A 17,838-nucleotide genomic window follows, 5' to 3' on the forward strand; every position below is an offset into this window, starting at 1 on the left:
AAGGTGACTTAGGGTCTAGGTTAACCTTCTAGGGTCAAATCTTAGCAATTTCTTTATAGCGGTTTTTTTAATTAAAAAAACTGCTTTGTCATGAAGGACACATTTATAATTTTGTGTTTACTGGGTATTAAATGTACTTTAAAATTACATTGAACAGATTTATTAATAAAACTTTTCCTTGCCCTGTAGGTAACCAGTGGAGTTTTATTAACAATAACCTGCACACTCAGAACATACACAGGTCTTCCAAAGGCAGCAGTAGCCTTGACAGGTTATATTCCAGGAAAATCAGAAAGCAGCTAGTTCATCATAAACAGGTAATTTTGAATACCTTTTTATTTTAATGTTTGAGAACACTCCTTTAGAGGTTACATGAGACAGGCTTGCCATCAGATACCGGATATGGCATTTAAAGAGCGATTATTTAACATTTTGAGACTGAATTTCCTTATTTGTAAGACTGCAACAATAGTGGTTTACAGAGTTTTGGTGATGCCTTTTCAACTGACTGCCTCTTCACAGCTCTGTTCCTGCCATTCTGAGTGAGCTCATCATTGTTCTTTGCCTAGTTGGAAGACCTCTCTGTGTCCTTTCTCAGTCCAATCCAGTTTTCATGCTGCCTCTAGGGAGTTCTCTTTAAATACAAACTTGAATGTCTTACTCCTGTAAATTCTTAATGACTTCCAGTTGACTTGATGAAGGTCAAACGTGGTTTTAGGATATCTATTATCTGCCCCTCTAACATTCAGGTTTGAAGTTTGGTCTAGCCACATTGAATTGAGTTCCTGGACCAGTTGCACTAGTTTTCTCATTCAGGATTTTTGTGTGTGCTAAGTTTTTTATTTATTTTTTATTTTTTATTTTTCTCCCAACCACATACTTTACTCTTTTGCTTGGGAAAGTTAACTTATTTTTTAGGTCTTCCCTGGTTTCTAAATAGGATAGTACTGCATACAATGTGTTCCTCATATTTCCTATATTTTTTCCTCTCATATTCATTATAATATTTTGTAGGGATTCTTTTATTAACATGTGATTTGTGCATTTCACTGTACAAAAATGACTTCTTAAAGTATTATTAGAAATCATACAGAGTACATTCTCTTTTTTATGCCTGGCCTCTTTATTAAAAATGATATATGTGAGCACCCTGGCTGGCATAGCTCAGTGAATTGAGCTCGGGCTGCAAACCAAAGTGTTGCAGGTTTGATTCCCAGTCAGGGTACATGCCTGGGTTGCAGGCCATGACCCCCAGCAACCGCACATTGATGTTTCTCTCTCTCTCTCTCTCTCTCTCTCTCTCTATCTCCCTCCCTTCCCTCTCTAAAAACAAACAAACCAAAAAAATGATATACTTGCGCTTCATCTCTATTATAGAGGGTGTTAGTGGTTCTTTTTGAATTTATGGCCACTGTTCCATTATTTGAATGTTCCAAAGTGTATTTGTCCATTTTCCTGTTGAATTCTTTTGTTTTTGTTTTATTTTTTAAACGGTTTCTTTTTAATATATACACAGATCTCTGCTGCTTTAATGTGAAAGTGCATGTGAACACACTCACTTTCTCACAGAAGGATACACAGGGCTGAGCAGAAGTAGGTTTACGGTTGTGAGTACATGAAACAGTTTGTTTACGTATTATTATTTATTTGTTATTGTACTTATTAACCTACTTTTGGCCACCCCTGTATATTAGTATGTGATTTTATTGCAGGGTATCTGGATTCTTACGGTTTTTTATCTCAGTGGGTTCCATGATTTCTCTTGAAATTAAACATAAAATTTATTAATGTGCATTTCACTCTGTGGAACAGAGTTTATAGCTGACATTATATTCTTATGAGCCAGTACTTTATTATAGTTCACTATACTTTTTAAAGTATCTTCCTCTTTATCTTACAGCTGTATCCTTGGTACTTAGTATTCAACCTAATGTGTTGTCAGTAAATATTGGTGTAATTGATTTAAATTGAAATGATATTTTATATGAAACCCTTAGGATATGGCAAGCTTGTTAAAGCTTTGGGATTTATAAAACATGATGTAACACCAGCTTTTTAATTTCTACTTCTGAGTTTTTCACCTATAAGCTAACTGTTCAATCTTTTGCAAGACAAGTTATAAGAAGTCTTTTTCTCAATGTTTTTTCTTTTTGGAACTCAACTAATTTTAGGTGGTACTAATTTGCATCTTTTTAAATCCAGCTAAAATTTATTGGTCATTTAATATTTATGCTTGCTGATTTTAATGTAGGATGTGAAGGTAGGAAACAAACCTAAAGTATAGCCCAGTGAAACTTTTTTTGTAAAATATTACTACTGTATTTTATTTTTCAGTGTGAGGACATTATTGGGGCAGTTGGTAAAATTTAAAATAGAGTTTGAGTGATAGTTGGTAGTAGTGCATCGATGTTACGCCTCTAATTTTGATGATTGTATTATGATTTTTTAGGAGAAGGTTCTTGTTTCTAGGATATACATACTAAAGTATTTAGGGTTGATTTGTCATCAGGTTGCCAATTTATTAAGTAGTTTAGGGGAAAATATGTTTGTACAGTAATTTAAATTACTGATTAAGATTGTGGTTGTTTCAAAATAAATAAAAAATTTTATCTTTCTTTATTGTAATTGTATATGTTAATTGTAGAGCTCTTGGGAGAGTTTCTTGAAAATACTGATTTGTAGTAGTTCCCACATTCACATAATATATATTGATTATTTAATGCATTTACACAGCTGGTTTTATTTTAGGATACTTTTTTTATGTATATGGAGATAACACACAAGCTGATACTTGTTTATAATAGTGATAATAAAGATTTTTTCCTTGATAACAAAAATCTGTGTCAGTAGTAGAAATTTAGGAAATACTCTTTGAAAAGGTAGGTTTATTTAGCTTTGAACTAAATTATACATTTATAATTGTGGCTGTAACTTTCTAGTGACTTTCTGTTTACAGTAGTATTCTGCTGCATATATAGCTATGGGGCACGTCATTCAACAGATTATTAAGGTTTTTCTGGGCAGAGATGTTTTTCCCGCTTTGGTCTGTCTGTTCATTGCTACCAACTAGTGGTTGCCAGGGCTTAGAGATGGGGCAGATGGGACAAGAGAGGAGTGGGTGGGCAACATAAAAGAACAACATGGGGAACCTTGTGATGACAGAATTGTTTAGTATTAACTGTAGCAATAGATAGATGAGCCAACACATGCCTAGAATTGTATACAACAAAAATACACAGACACAAATGGAGTGCAAGTAAAACTGGAAGAAATCTGAGTAAGATCAGTGAATTATAACAGTGTCATTTTTAATTATACTTTTATAAAACGTTATCAGTAGGGGAAATCAGTAAAGTGCCCAAGAAATTTCTATATTTCTTACAACTGCATATCAATGTACTGTTATTTCAGTAAAAAATTTAAGTAACAAAAAAACAAACATACCAAAAAATGTACTACTATTGAGGGACATTCCCACAAAGCACAACTAAAAATACTGCTCAAAAATATTTTCCTCATATGTTTAATTATTTTCCTTTATTTAAAACAATGTCTATTAGTTTCATTAGTGGCTTACATAAGAAAGTTTTATAATTACTTCACTTCTCTCATGAGGTAAAGAATTGATTTTTAATTATAAGATAGAAAGACCTTATATGGGACTTAAAAAGGTATTATTTTTAAATTTATTATTATTACAATTTTTTAAAATAAGCAACACAGTTAAAATTAGATATTTCAGGGAATTATAGTTGTCTCTTGGTCTCCATAAGGTATCAGTACTACGACCCTACAGATAAACAAAGTCTTCTGATGCTCAAGTCTCCTAGATAAAATGGCAAAGTTATTCGCATGTAACCTGTGTTCTTCTGTACACTTTAACTCATCTCTGGATTGCATGTGACACCTAATACAGTGTAAATGCTATGTGAATAGTTGGTAAGTTGTGTAGGGAGTAACGAGAACAAAAAGGCCTGTTCATGTTGAGTACAGGTGGAATGATGGTAACTGGGCCTAACTACGTCGTGCACGTCAGCAACAAGGTAGTAGTTGAGCCTGAGCATCGGAAGCCAGCATATAGGAGGGCTTACTCTGCTACCTGCATTAGTTTGATGTATGAATTCTCTGAGGAGTTTAATAATTTACACTGTTTATAACATTACTATCTATAAATTAATTTTTCTCTTTTTAAGCAACTTAACCTACTAAAAGCAAAACAGAAGGCTTTGGTGGAACAGATGGAAAAAGAAAAAATACAGAGTAACAAAGGATCATCATACAAACTTCTCGTAGAGCAAGCAAAACTAAAGCAGGCCACTTCAAAGGTATGACATTTAATTTTCAGTGTAATTATTGTAGAAAAGTCATTTTTTCCCTTCTAGTATTTTAAATTATTTGATTTGTTAGGTATCTTTAATAGTAGGGAAACTTAAATATATATTATTTTGCTTTTTGGCACTAACTTTAGTTGAGTTCTGATAATCCACTACCATCGGACCAGCCTTGCTATTCTGCTTCTTAACAGAAAAATCTGTTCTGAACACTTTGGGGTGGGGATAGTAGCCTTTAACTCCAGGAAATACATGATGAATGTGACCTTAATGTAATTTTTCACAGGTGTTCCTCAACTTACGATGGGGTTGCATCCTGGTACATTGGTTCTAAGTTGACAGTACTGTTAAGTTGAAAATGCAGTTGCTCTTTCCGCCATCTTTCTGTGCCCCTATTGTGGTGCACATCAGTGTCCCGGCTGCTTCTCTCAGGAATGTTGACAAGCTGAAAAGAGAGGCAAACACCGGATTCTTTTTGGGCCATGCTCAGAAGTCATCATCCAGTTTCTCACTGAAATGATGGAGCATGGTTACATCCATGAATTTGAAATTACTGATTATTACAGAGCTGTGCAAATTGTTGTGAACCTCACAGGCAGGTTAAATAAGTGTGGAGTGATCAGCCCCAGATTTGATGTGCAGCACAGAGATCTAGAACATGGCAGAACAACCTGCTTTTGTCTCATCAGTTTGGTTTCATTGTACTGACAATCGCAGTGGGCATCACGGACCAGGAAGAAGCAAGGCGAGCCCTCATAGTGTAGCTCAGTTGGTTAGAGCATTGTCCTGATACACCAACATCTGTGGGTTCGATCCCCAATCAGGGCACATAGAAGAATCAACCAATGAATGCACAAATAAATGGAACAATAGATTGATGTCTCTCTCTCTCTCTCTCTCTCTCTCTCTCAAGTCAGTTTTAAAAAAAGGAAGGTGAAACACACAGGAGAGAAAATCCTGGAATTCTTTTTCAAGGGATGCAATACATACATGCAAATAAAACGCCTTAGTGGAAAACAAATGCAGTCAGTGCACCTAAACTACAAGACATCATCACTCAGCCTGGCCTACATTACCCATACTTAGAACATTCCCAAAAATTGCTGCTAACACAGCACACTGTAGAGGACTGCTTGATTATTGTGGTTGTGTGCCTGAGTGTGAACTGTAGCTCACTGCCACTGCCCAGCATCATGAGAGAGTGTGGTACTGCATATCGCTAGCCGGGTCAGGGTCAGTGCTCATTGCTTCTGCATTTTCATAAAACTGAAAATCGTAAGTTGAACCATCATAAATTGGAGGCTGTTTGTCGTGCATTTCCTTGAAAGTAGATTGTGTTCCAGTAAATTGAAGATAAAAGATTCAAGGAAATGTATGCTTTTCTTTTTCTTTCTAAGTAAAAATGAAGTGCAGGTATGTGTAAATAAAACTAAAAAAATAATTTTATGTATTTTTAAACTAATGCTTATATGTAGCAACCAAGTGTGTGTATTATGTTTCTATAAATATGGAATTATAGTTAACTCCTCAGATTTTGAAATAAACTGAATTAATACTCAGTACTTGGAATTATAGGTTTCTTTACCATCCACCTTTTATGATGTTTAGGATATTTCAGTAGTGCTTATTTATGATGTTATATTTGACTTAATGTAGCCTTTCTATAGAATTTCACTTTTCTGAAATTCTGTTACATATCTTCTACCTTACTCTAAAATAGGATGTTCAGTATATTGATTAAGATAGGTTTTAATAATATTACTTTTTGAAGCTTACTTTTTAGAAACTTTTGTTATTTAGAAGTTGTAAATTTTCTGAGTGAATATTTTCATCATATAAAAATATATTTGTACTCAAAGAATTGTAATTTATTGTATATTGATTTAAATATTATAAATTTCTGTGTTCAGCACTTTAAGGATTTAATTCGGTTACGTCGGACAGCAGAATGGTCTCGTTCTAATTTAGACACAGAAGTTACAACAACCAAAGAGAGTCCAGAGATAGAACCACTTCCGTTTACCTTGGCTCATGAACGTTGTATTTCAGTAGTCCAAAAACTGGTCCTGTTTCTCCTCTCCATGGATTTTACCTGTCATGCAGACCTTTTGCTATTTGTGTGTAAGGTAAGTAAACTAACAGGCATGCTGTATAACTACAGATTTATAGGGTAAAATGAGAACTCGGACAGAGTGCAGTTTTTGATTAAGAGAAGTAATGGTGCTGTTATTGGTTTTTCCTTTTATGCAGTTTCATTGTGCCTTGAAATATTTAAAAAATATTTTGTCACTGATTTCTCAGGATACTTGATTTATTTTTTAATCTAGTTAAAGTCAGATTAATGTAGATTTGAAATGTATGTCATTTGGGTATGTCTGTCTTGAACTTACCTTTTTTAAATAATTAAAATAGGAAATATACCAATAAATGTCAAGTTACAGTACTGAAGGGGTTTTAATGCCCTTGAAGGCTTTCCTGTAGCATATTCATTGTTTACAGAAGTTATTTTTAACAGTCAACCCAGATTTTTAACCAGATTTGAATATCTGATTCATGGAATTACATTTCTTTATCATTCTATGTCAGTCAATTAATTATTTTGACACCAAAAGTATATCTCATTGAAAACTACTCCAATGCTTTGTTTATGGAGAAAACATATGTAATTGGTCTTTTAAGTGTGTGATTTTATAAAATGTATTACAGGTTCTTGCACGCATTGCGAATGCCACGAGACCAACTATACATCTGTGTGAGATTGTGAATGAACCCCAACTGGAAAGACTGCTATTACTTTTGGTTGGAACTGACTTCAATAGAGGAGATATATCTTGGGGTGGTGCTTGGGCTCAGTATTCCTTAACTTGTATGCTACAGGATATTTTAGCAGGTTTGTCAGGATTTAATTTTCATAGGGTTTGTCATTGCTCAACTAAGTAATCTTTTAAGGGAACTGTAACCCCCCAAAGTACAAAAGGTCTCTTTAATGTCATAGCAGTAGCAACCATTTAAATTACTTTTATATTTCATTATGTTGACTTTTGTGATAAACATCGTTTTTGGAAGGCTGTGGTTGTTAAAGTACAGGGTTATTGGAGTTAGTTGGCTTCATTATCAGCACCACCTGTGGGCTGCTTACTGGTTGGTTCCCTGTGGCCTTGAGGAGGGTGCTTTTTGTGCTTTCGTATGTAAAATAATAATAATAATAATAATAACAATCTGTTCATATGTAAGATAAGAATACTAAAAGTACCCTTCTTATAAAGATGTTTTGATGAGTAAGGGAGTTAATATATGTAAAGTGATTGTAGTAATTCCTTGTTCAGATTACACATTTTGTGTTTTCTATTACTGATTTCAGAAATTGAAGGTAATGCAATTGTTCTTGCATTTTGTTAGGTAGATGAGGTCTCATTTGCCTTTGAATCTTATAGTTGATAGAGCAGACATGCTGTCATTCTTTAAACTGAAGGAAGAAATGTGCTTTAATATGTCTTGGATGTCTTTTTGTAAAGCATTAAAGCAGTTAGAACTGTTTCATTCCATGCAGGAGAACTGCTGGCTCCCGTCGCTGCAGAAGCCATGGAGGAAGGAGCCGTGAGCGATGAGGTCGGCGCAGCAGCTGCCGAACCAGATGACTGCCTTCAGCAGTCTTCAGTTCAGTTGCTGGAGACAATAGATGAACCTTTGACACATGATATAACAGGTACATTCTGCGACTTAATGTGTTTTAAAAAATATCCTTTAGCATTTTTTAAAAATGAAAATGTCTCAAAATTAAGAATGTTAGTGAAGTTTAAAATTAATTTTTATATTTTTCTATTAGGCCTTTGGCCTTAGCAACTGTTACCAGTTATTTTCCTGACAAATATGTTTTGCTTTGATTCTCTGACTGAACGCTTATTATAAGATGCCGTTTTTTGTAATGTCCTGATTATTTACTTTGATGTGGTTTGATTTAACTATGTTGAAAATTGTGTACAACTTAGAAAACTGTTAAAGATATTCAGTGGTTAAGAAAACAGGGTTAAAGGCTCTTGTTCTTTGAGATTCACTTTTTTGGCATATAGGCTTCTTTTTCTTCCTTGGTTTTCTTTCCTGTTTTTTAAAAAGTAAATGTGTGCCTTAGCCTGCACAATTATTTGTAGGAATGCTCCCTACTTTTCAAGACTCCACCTTAGTTACTACCCCATATATGCCCAATGCTGTGGTCATTGCCAACATTTGTTCTTTTTTAATCTTACGTTGTCTTAGGGTTTTATCCTTTCTACCTGATACTCCCTTTGCCTGGATCAGACTTTCTCCTCTTGTTTGCATGATGACTTCTTTATCTAAGATTCACTTGATACATACCCTTTCCAAGAAGCTTTGTCCATCACCCCCAGCAGTGTTGGTGACTGTCATCCATGCTGCCGAACACTCAGTTCTCTCTGATAGCACTGACCATGTGGTAGTAGCTAGTTTAATGTCTGCAGTGCACCCTCATCTCCGAACCTCTGTTAATTTCTTGGAGGGTGAAAATGTGTTTTATTAATCTTCATGCCCTCAAACCCCTAATACAGGCTGGCATTTGCCAGACATTATATGCTAAATAGAGGGTGGGGAAGATGGGGAGATAAGAGCTGTAAGGCGTAGAAGGCTAGTTAAGAATTTGGAGACATTAGAGAGCAAAATAATTTCTGATGTATAATAGAAAAATAAGGTGAATAATGGTCATACAACTTGAGTCTTTTTTGCTTTGCATTTTAATGCTGGGTCTCAGTTACTGAAAAATTAGATGTAACACAATAAATTTCATATTGGAGGTAATAAAATTAGTAACATTTAAAGTTTATGCATTTTGATTCAACAAGGGTTAATCCATGGTCTTTTTCCTTAGGAAATCAAATATTATTGCATTGGTGATTTTAATTGTGTGTTACAAAGTGATACATTTGCATACTTACTGATGCCCAAGTGTCAAGAATAAAAATTTAGAAATTTTTATAGCAGTAGAAACGTGTATGTATCTTACACACGAGTAAAAATAACTTCTGAAATTAAAAGCAGTGTACTGGTTAAATTTATGTTATGTATTCTACTAATAAAACTACTCAACTATTTAAAGGTGCACCTCCTCTTTCTTCTTTGGAAAAAGATAAAGAAATTGATCTTGACTTACTGCAAGATTTAATGGAAGTTGACATTGACCCTTTAGATATTGATTTGGAAAAGGATCCTCTTGCAGCCAAAGTTTTTAAGGTATGATACACTAGAGTATTCTTTGCAAATAAACCTCTCATCTTACAGTTTTGGTCAATTCATTACTTAAAAAAGGAAAGTGTGCAATTTATCACCAAATGTAATCTGTTTAATGCATTCAAAACACATTACATTGCTATAGATGCTATAGTATATACCAAATACATAGTATGTAAGTGAAACTTATATAATTTTTGTTAATATATCCATTTAAATTACCATATATAAGAACCAGTAATAAGTATGGGGAAATATATTTATGGATTAAAACATTGAAAAGCAGCATTTAATCTCATCCAAGCTGACTTCATTATAGATTCCACTTATGTGTTACCCTCAACTTTTTCTAAAGGAAATACACCTCTAATACTTTATATTGGTTCTTTTTCTGTGTAAGAGATTTCATTAAGGATGGTACATATCTCTTAGGTTTTAAATAAGCTATTTTTATATGTTGGTATAAAAAGAAGAGAACATTACTGAACCATCACTCTAGCTCATTAGGATTATAAGTATGTTTTAGGGAATTTAAAGTGTGCAGAGAATGTTTGTTTGTTTTTAGATTTTACTTATTTATTTTTAGAGAGAAGGGAAGGAAGGGCGAAAGAGAGGGAGAGAAACATCAATGTGTGGTTGCCTCTTGTGCGCCCCATATTGGGGACCTGGCCGGTAACCCAGGCATGTGCCCTGACTAGGAATTGAACCGGTGGCCTTTTGGTTGGCTGGCACTCGATCCACTGAGCCACACCAACCAAGGCAGAATGTTTTATAACCCTGTTTGAGTTTAGATAATGTAAATAATAATGTGCTCTGTCTGAAGTGACCAAAATAAACCACAGTTGTTTTCTGCTTTTCTTAAGCCAATAAGCAGTACATGGTATGATTATTGGGGTGCTGATTATGGCACCTACAACTACAACCCTTACATTGGAGGTCTTGGAATTCCTGTAGCCAAGCCACCCGCAAATACAGAGAAGAATGGATCACAGACAGTTAGTGTTTCAGTATCTCAGGGTAAGTAGGTGTTCATATTTTAAGACACATGCTATTCCTGAAATCCTAAATTTTTGCTTTGTCCCTTGAGAAATTGAACTTGAGTATGTGCTAGGATGGTTTAATATCACAGGTGTGCTATGAGAGTGCCATTCAGAGCTGTAGGTTTCTCTGTCAGTCAGTTTGAAGGAGCTTCCATTGATGGTCCAGATTTTTTTTTCCTCAAAGTAACACTTAGGAAAGTATATTTGTAAATTGTGTGGGTTTGCTAGTGATTTCCATTAATTGTGCCTTTATTTTCTTATTATTAATAATAAATTTTAAATTTGTAATCATAATGGAACCTCATTGAATATTATTTGTACACTCTAGTCACGTGGAATATATCTTTTTTCAAGTAAAACATTTTCTTACATTTTGAAACATTTTCATAATACAGAGAACATGTGTTATATTGATTCATTAGGAATAAGTTGCTAATCTGATGTTATTTTTATTTTGTTTCATGAATTTTACAAAGCAGGACATTCTTCATATACACAGCAGAAAGTACATTCATCAAAATCAGGAAATTAACATTAATACTAAATAAATGTTCAGACCCTATTCCAAGTTTCATCAGTTGTGTCTAAATAATCTCCTTTATGCGGAAGGATCCAGTGCAGAATCATGCTTTACATTTAGTTATCACATCTCTTCAGTTTCATTCCGTGTTCCAAGTTCCTCAGAGTTAACTTTTGTGACCTTGGTGCTTCCGAAGATCACAGGCCAGTAATGATTTGCAGAATGTGCCTCAGTTTGAGTTTGTATGCTATTTCCTCATCACTAGATTGTGGTCGTGCATCTTTGACAGAAACAACAAAAAAATGTAATGTTCAGGTTTTCTTATTGCACCCCATTTAGGTGCCTCATGATTTTAATTTGTCCCCTGGCTGTGGTTTTTATGTTTATTTGGTTGATGAAGGAGGTGTTTGCCAGTCTTCTCCATTACAAAGTTACTCTTTTCCCCTAGTAAAAGAATTTTTGGGGGGTGTGGTGGCAGAAGGGTACTTGGAAGATATTCTTTTTTAAAAAAAAATTATGTTTATTTAATTTGGATAGACCCATGGTTTGAAGTTTTAGGCATGGATTATAATTTACTATTATCATTATTTATTTATTTGATAGTTTTAGTGAGATAAAATATAAATAATGAAAATTACCATTAGCCCTTTTTAATTGTACATTGTTGTCATTATTTATTTTGGTGTTCAGATAGTCCCAGATTTGACCACTGGGCTTTTTTCCATGCTCTCGATGCTTGTCTTTTTGACATGTCTTCATCTTTCTTGGAGCACTTCCTTGTTTCCTGGCGCAACAGGATGGTCATTTACTTTCCCTTCCCCATGCTGGGAATTCGCCATTTCAATGAGGAGAAGGGTATTTTAAGACCTTTTAGTGGAGAAATGTGGTTGAGAAACCAAAATTTGGTTGGAAGTATACTTACTGCTATTTTGATGGCTGTGCCCTTCTGGTGGACAAATGTAGGAGAGAGTGTGTGTGGGCGTGGGTATCTCCATCTGTATTCGAGTCTGTATCTTCTTACCGAGGTGCCATGAGTTCCCATCAGTACATCAGTCCATGTGACCTAACTCCATCGGCTTCATTTTGGTTTTCTCAGTGTGTATCGTTGCATCTTTTTATCTCTGACAGTGAGGAACCCGATTCTCATTATCCCTAATTTATTTATTTCCATTATTATTACCTCACTTATTTGGCCCACTTCTTTCTAAATATTCACCCTCTCATCCCTAGCCTCCTTTGCAAAGGTACTATTACCTACTGTGGTTCTGATAACCCCATGCCAGGTTCTTATGTGAGGACATGTAGTTCTCACCCAGTTGTGGGTTTGGATTTCAACATTTTATTATATGAAGTAGGACGGCAGTACAAATTACCAAATAGTATTTTTAAACTTTTAATTGCTTTTTTTTAGCCTTAGATGCTCGCCTAGAAGTTGGACTTGAACAACAAGCGGAACTGATGTTGAAAATGATGTCTACCTTGGAAGCAGATTCCATTTTACAAGCATTAACAAACACGTCTCCCACGTGTAAGTGAAAATCGTCATTCTTAGACTATTGCAGATTTTTAAATTCCATGTCCTGTATTAGTCTGAATGGGCATATAGCACCTCTCTCTCGCTAAATTAGTAGCAAATTGAGAAATAAGGCAAAGGATGAGCAGGTTGGGAGAGTGGAGGGGAACAAGATACCTCCATCTAGTGACCTTAAATTCAGTCCAGAAACCTGAGTCATGTTTCTGTTACTGAGGTGTTGTGAGGTTAATGAAATTCCTTGGGAAGGCTGTCCAGCTAGCTGCATGTGAGTTCACTACATTATACCAAACTTTTGATAAAATGGTTTTTTTTAAATTAGTAACATCTTTTTATTGTCCTTAAAAACTAGTATGGAAGACCTAGGTAAGGATGATAGCCAAATGGGCCAAATTGAACTGCAGAATTGAAAGGACTTACTACCTAATTATCTACAGCAAAGGAAGGCAAAGTTTTCATAATAAAAGACCAGAGAGTAAATATTTTAGGCTTTCCAGGCCATGTGGTGGGCATTGGCAGCTGCACAGCTCTGACTTTGAAGCAGTAAAGCAGCCATCAACAGTACATAAATGAATGGGCATGGCTGTAACAGAAACTGTGTCATAGACTCAGGTAGCCTGCCAGACTTGGCCATGAGGCCATGGTTTGCTGAGCCCTGATGTGCAGTGCTAGACTTGGGTAGATCTGCTCCTGTCAGGTGAGTACAGTTTAGATAGTAGCCTGTCTCTCAAAGCCAAATATTGAGCAGCTTTGCTGAGAAGATGGTAATGTTCCTCCTCCTCCTTCTCCATCCCCTCACCTGTGCGTGCTGCCTCCAGCCCCGCCTGTAGGCCCATGAATCACTTTTCCTTCACTGGGGCATGGTGATTAAGAGGGTAGATACAGTAATTAGAACCTAGGAAGAACATCATGTCCTTCTATGAAGGGGAGTTCACAGTCCATTTTAATAGGGAAATTTGGGTTATTAGATCTTCCTGTGTTAACTCAGATTTTTTCATTACAAACTTCATTTATTTCTTATCTTTGGAAATAGAGAAAAATAGATGGTCTAGTGTTCTATAACCTTAGTATTGGCATACTAATATTGTTGTATGTTATCTCTTGTGTAATAAGGGAGATCCCTTTTGTTGCGTCAGCCTTTCTATGACCACAGACAGCTCAATACTGCCTAAAGTAGTTCCTTCTCTTCTGGCTGTTCTAAAAAAAAAAAAAATGAAGAAAAAGCCACTTATTAGAAGATCCTTTTGTAACTTATATATGCTTCTTAGTATAGTCTGTCTTTTGATTTTTGCCATGTGCAGAACTGTATCACCCCTCTTAATGTTATAACTTTGTAAATATATGAAGAGCTGCTCTTAGAGTCCCTGTATTTGTCTGCTCCCCATGAATTATATTTATTTAATTTGCTTGGTGTGTGGCCTGGGCATCAGGATTTTTGGACGCTTCTCAGGTAATTTAATGTGCAGTCGGGGTTAAGAATCAACAGACTGGATGTCCATTGCAATCCCTGCTGGCCGGCCTGTGGCCCGCCAGGTTTCGTGGGGACCAGACCTCCATGAAGCCTCCCCTGGAGGAGCGAGCACAGCTTCGGGGGGCTCCTGCCTCAGGCACTTCCAGACACTGGGGGCAGCGGGTAGAAGAAAGAAAGAAAGAAAAAAGAATCAATAGACTGGAGCCTAGATTATTTTAAAACTACCTTCTTAGGATGAATTAAAATTCTTCGTTTTCTGCCTTTTCTTTTCTTCTTATTAATTAGGAAAAAATTGAAAATAAAAACTGCTAGAGAGAAAGGTTCCTTCCCCTGGTGGACAGATCCTGTGAATTTGTGAGCTTCTCTGTTGATTGTCTTTTTGACTTTCAAGTAATGTCGTACAACCAAGTTTCAAATAATAATGATGAATCATTTAAACGAGTGCAATTTTAATTTGTTTAAAAAACGATCTTCACTTACCTTACATAGTAATAGCTAGTTAGCATTTCTCCTGATGCTTTGTGTATAAAATCATAATTGTGTTTAATTTTCAGTATCACAGTCTCCCACTGGAACAGATGATTCACTTCTAGGGGGTTTACAAGCAGCGAACCAATCCAACCAACTTATTATACAGTTATCATCTGTCCCAATGTTAAATGTTTGTTTCAACAAACTTTTTTCCATGCTTCAAGTCCATCATGTTCAGGTATGACTTCAGGAGAAATGGTGCATTTTTAGACAATATTACCAGGCTAATAACAGACGAAAGTGACCGGGGCGATCATTCTCGACTTAACAGGGATGATTTCTGTATCATGCTCAGATGGAAAAGTATTGCAGATGCTTTGATGACCACAGCTCCTCAGTGCTAGGTCACATACAATTTTTGTGGTTCTGGTCTTTACTGATTAGATCCAACTACAGTTGACTCCTGAACAACGCAGGGGTCACGGGTGCTGGACCCCCCCTTCCCCTCCCCGCACAATTGAAAATTCATATATAACTTTCAACTACCTAAATATTTACTAATTTTCTGGTATTGACCGATAATATAAAGTTGATGAGCATATATTTTGTATATTGTATGTATTCTATACTGTATTCTTACAATAAAGTAATCTAGAAAAATGTTATTAAGAAAATCTTAAGAGAAAATATGTTTACGTATTTATTGATAAAATAAGGAATATTAAGTGGATCTACACAATTCAAAGCCATGTTCAGGGGTCAACAGTATATATTATAGTTTAAATCCATTTATATTTAAATCATTAATACATTTGAATCACCTCTTTTAAGTCAGAAAAAACATTTCTGTTAGGTAAATTTTAATTCAGTTAAATTTTGTTTCATCAGGAATTTTAAGATGTGTCTGCTTCTCAACTGAGTTGAAGTAACCAGACGAATATTGAGTAGAGAATAAAGTAGACTTAATCATAAGGATTCATACATAAGATTTTGTTTGAATAGCATTTCATAATATAATAGGTACAATTTTTCTGTCAATTTTCATTCTTTTTCAGTTGGAATCACTTCTCCAGTTGTGGCTCACACTGAGCCTGAATTCTAGTTCATCTGGAAACAAAGAGAGTGGAGCTGACATTTTTTTATATAATGCTAATCGAATACCTGTCATTTCATTAAATCAAGGTGAGATTAATTAGAAGGAAAATTATTAAAGTAGCATAAACAGTACACTAAAAAGGTAATGATTAGGTTAATATGTACTTAAACTTTGTTATCAGGGTTATAATGTTTTAGTGAAAGAAAATTTATTTAGACACTGACTTCATAATTAGCAGAAAAGAAAACAAAATTCTTATTCTCTGCTCTGTATTATCTTATGCCTGCGCGCAACTCAAATTGGCAGCATTCCATTAATCTTTACATTGGATTCCCTTAAAGTATTGTCTTGTTCATAGGTATTTTGTTACAACTGGTGCTTTTTAGAAATGTGAATTTGTTCCTGGGGGAATTGGTAAGTCAGGGAAGGACGTTAATTTTCCATAGAAATTGAGTTTGGTTTTTTTTCTTGGCAAATGCAAGAATGTGGAAACTAGAATAATATCCTCAACAGGAATAGGACTAGCCTTCAGTTCTTGCTATAAAGATCTCTTTTAGTTATATTTTAAGAGAAGTGAAAATGATCTATTCCAGGTGCTTTCTCCCTATGGAGGCTACACCTTGGATGGCTCTTACCTGCCTTCCAGCCTTAGTCACAGCCACACTGGCTCTCGGTCCCACTCCTGACTGCGTCATTTCAGCAAGACCAGCCTAACTTTATCCATTTCCATCTTTTCCTGCATTAATAAATATTATTATAAACTTTGCTTTCATTGCTTTTTAAAAACTTAGTTATTACAAAAAATATTAAATGATAGAAAAGCAGTGAGTGATTCCTTACTAACATCAGATACTTGTCAGTATTCATATTAAAAATTGTTTCAACTTTTACAAAATTTTTTGTTTATTTGAAATAGGATCCATATAAGGTCTACACGTTATAGTTAATTATGTTTCTTAAATCCCTTTTAATCTCAGTAAGTTCCCTCCATGTCTTTTTCCCCCTTGCAAAGTCATTTGTCTACAAGTTTTGCGGTATGCTTCCCTGGGTTCCCAGGGTCCTTTTTCTTAGTGATTCTGTCTGCATTATGTCCTTTGTATGTCCTTAAATTGGTACTTGCTGTAGATTGGAGTAAATTGAAACTTGATCTGACTTGAGGTTTTTAAGGCATTCCATAGGTTGTCTCTCTTGATGATAACAGGTATCGATACTTAATGCTTAGAGTCATTGACAGTTCACTAGGTGTCTCATAATGAAGATAGACTAATTCTGTTACTCCTTCTTTATTTATTTGCTGAAATACTCCCATAAAGAGAAAGTTCATTTTATATGCTGTTATGTCACCTTCTGATGATATAGTTTGTATAATAAAGGCAGGAAAAATGCTGGAAATTTTTTTCTTTTTTAGAATTAGTTTTTAAAATGAACCAGTTCATATGTAGTCTGTGTTTATAATGTGTAAGTTTCTTTAATAAATATCTGTATACATTTGTGGATTTAAAAGTACTTTTTATGCATCTATTACAATTTTGTAATTCTTATTGATGCTGATAATGTGTCATTTGTGGCCAGTAAATTACTCCTTTTTAGCTCATCCTTTTTAGGGGTAGGGTTTTAAAAAATTCCTGTTTTGTTAGCTTGTAGTATGATAGATACCCCAGACTCTGTATTTCCTGCCTGAGATCTGGAATGAGCCTTTTTTGTAAGGTATTTTCAGAGCACAATATGGGCACTCTCTTATGTTCATGCATTTTGAATAACGATTTTGCTTCTCCAGCTGGCACAGGTGCTTCTTATCTGGGCCTTGTAAGCAGCCTGATTAGTGTTTTAGTTTGTGCTTTCTTGTGTGGTTGCATTGGTCTTTATTGGTCTATCCTATCCCTGTTTTTCCAGTAAGCCTTATTATTGATTTCCAGTTTTGAGTTTTGTGGAATGTGAGGATTTTTAGTAAACACAAATTCTGTTTGAGTAGAAATGCCTGTAGTTTAGAAAGAGCAACAAATTTGTGATGATGGCACATTCGTTTATGTTTCATGGGCTGAACTTTAGACTTAGCCATAAAATTTTATTGATACTTAATGCATTTGTTTTGTTTAATGGGGAAATCTTTCATTTTTATGTTTTGGGGACACTAGGATGT

General features: G+C 35.1%; 1 protein-coding gene and 1 non-coding gene across 13 annotated transcripts in view; both read left to right on the forward strand.

The window, feature by feature from the left end:
• The window catches only part of BIRC6 (baculoviral IAP repeat containing 6), a 197,421-nt gene that overhangs the window by 95,890 nt on the left and 83,693 nt on the right, over nt 1-17,838 (forward strand). For 9 of the 12 annotated variants that reach the window (XR_004903615.1, XM_036027815.1, XM_036027820.1 and 6 more), the window contains exons 33-42: nt 190-317; nt 4,194-4,325; nt 6,242-6,457; nt 7,038-7,221; nt 7,882-8,037; nt 9,439-9,572; nt 10,412-10,586; nt 12,541-12,657; nt 14,686-14,840; nt 15,658-15,784. Coding sequence is in view for 11 of the 12 variants with exons in the window: in XM_036027815.1 (XP_035883708.1) it covers nt 190-317; nt 4,194-4,325; nt 6,242-6,457; nt 7,038-7,221; nt 7,882-8,037; nt 9,439-9,572; nt 10,412-10,586; nt 12,541-12,657; nt 14,686-14,840; nt 15,658-15,784 (1,524 nt within the window). In the remaining variant the exon portion in view is untranslated. The remainder of the gene's footprint in view (nt 1-189; nt 318-4,193; nt 4,326-6,241; nt 6,458-7,037; nt 7,222-7,881; nt 8,038-9,438; nt 9,573-10,411; nt 10,587-12,540; nt 12,658-14,685; nt 14,841-15,657; nt 15,785-17,838) is intronic. The other 3 variants (XM_036027817.1, XM_036027821.1, XM_036027825.1) reach the window with 1 other exon arrangement.
• Nucleotides 14,152-14,283, forward strand: LOC114501180. Its single transcript, XR_003684940.1, has one exon. It is a non-coding gene; the product is annotated as a small nucleolar RNA SNORA52 (small nucleolar RNA).

Source organism: Phyllostomus discolor, chromosome 6, assembly GCF_004126475.2.
Source record: "Phyllostomus discolor isolate MPI-MPIP mPhyDis1 chromosome 6, mPhyDis1.pri.v3, whole genome shotgun sequence".
Classification (NCBI taxonomy): domain Eukaryota; kingdom Metazoa; phylum Chordata; class Mammalia; order Chiroptera; family Phyllostomidae; genus Phyllostomus; species Phyllostomus discolor.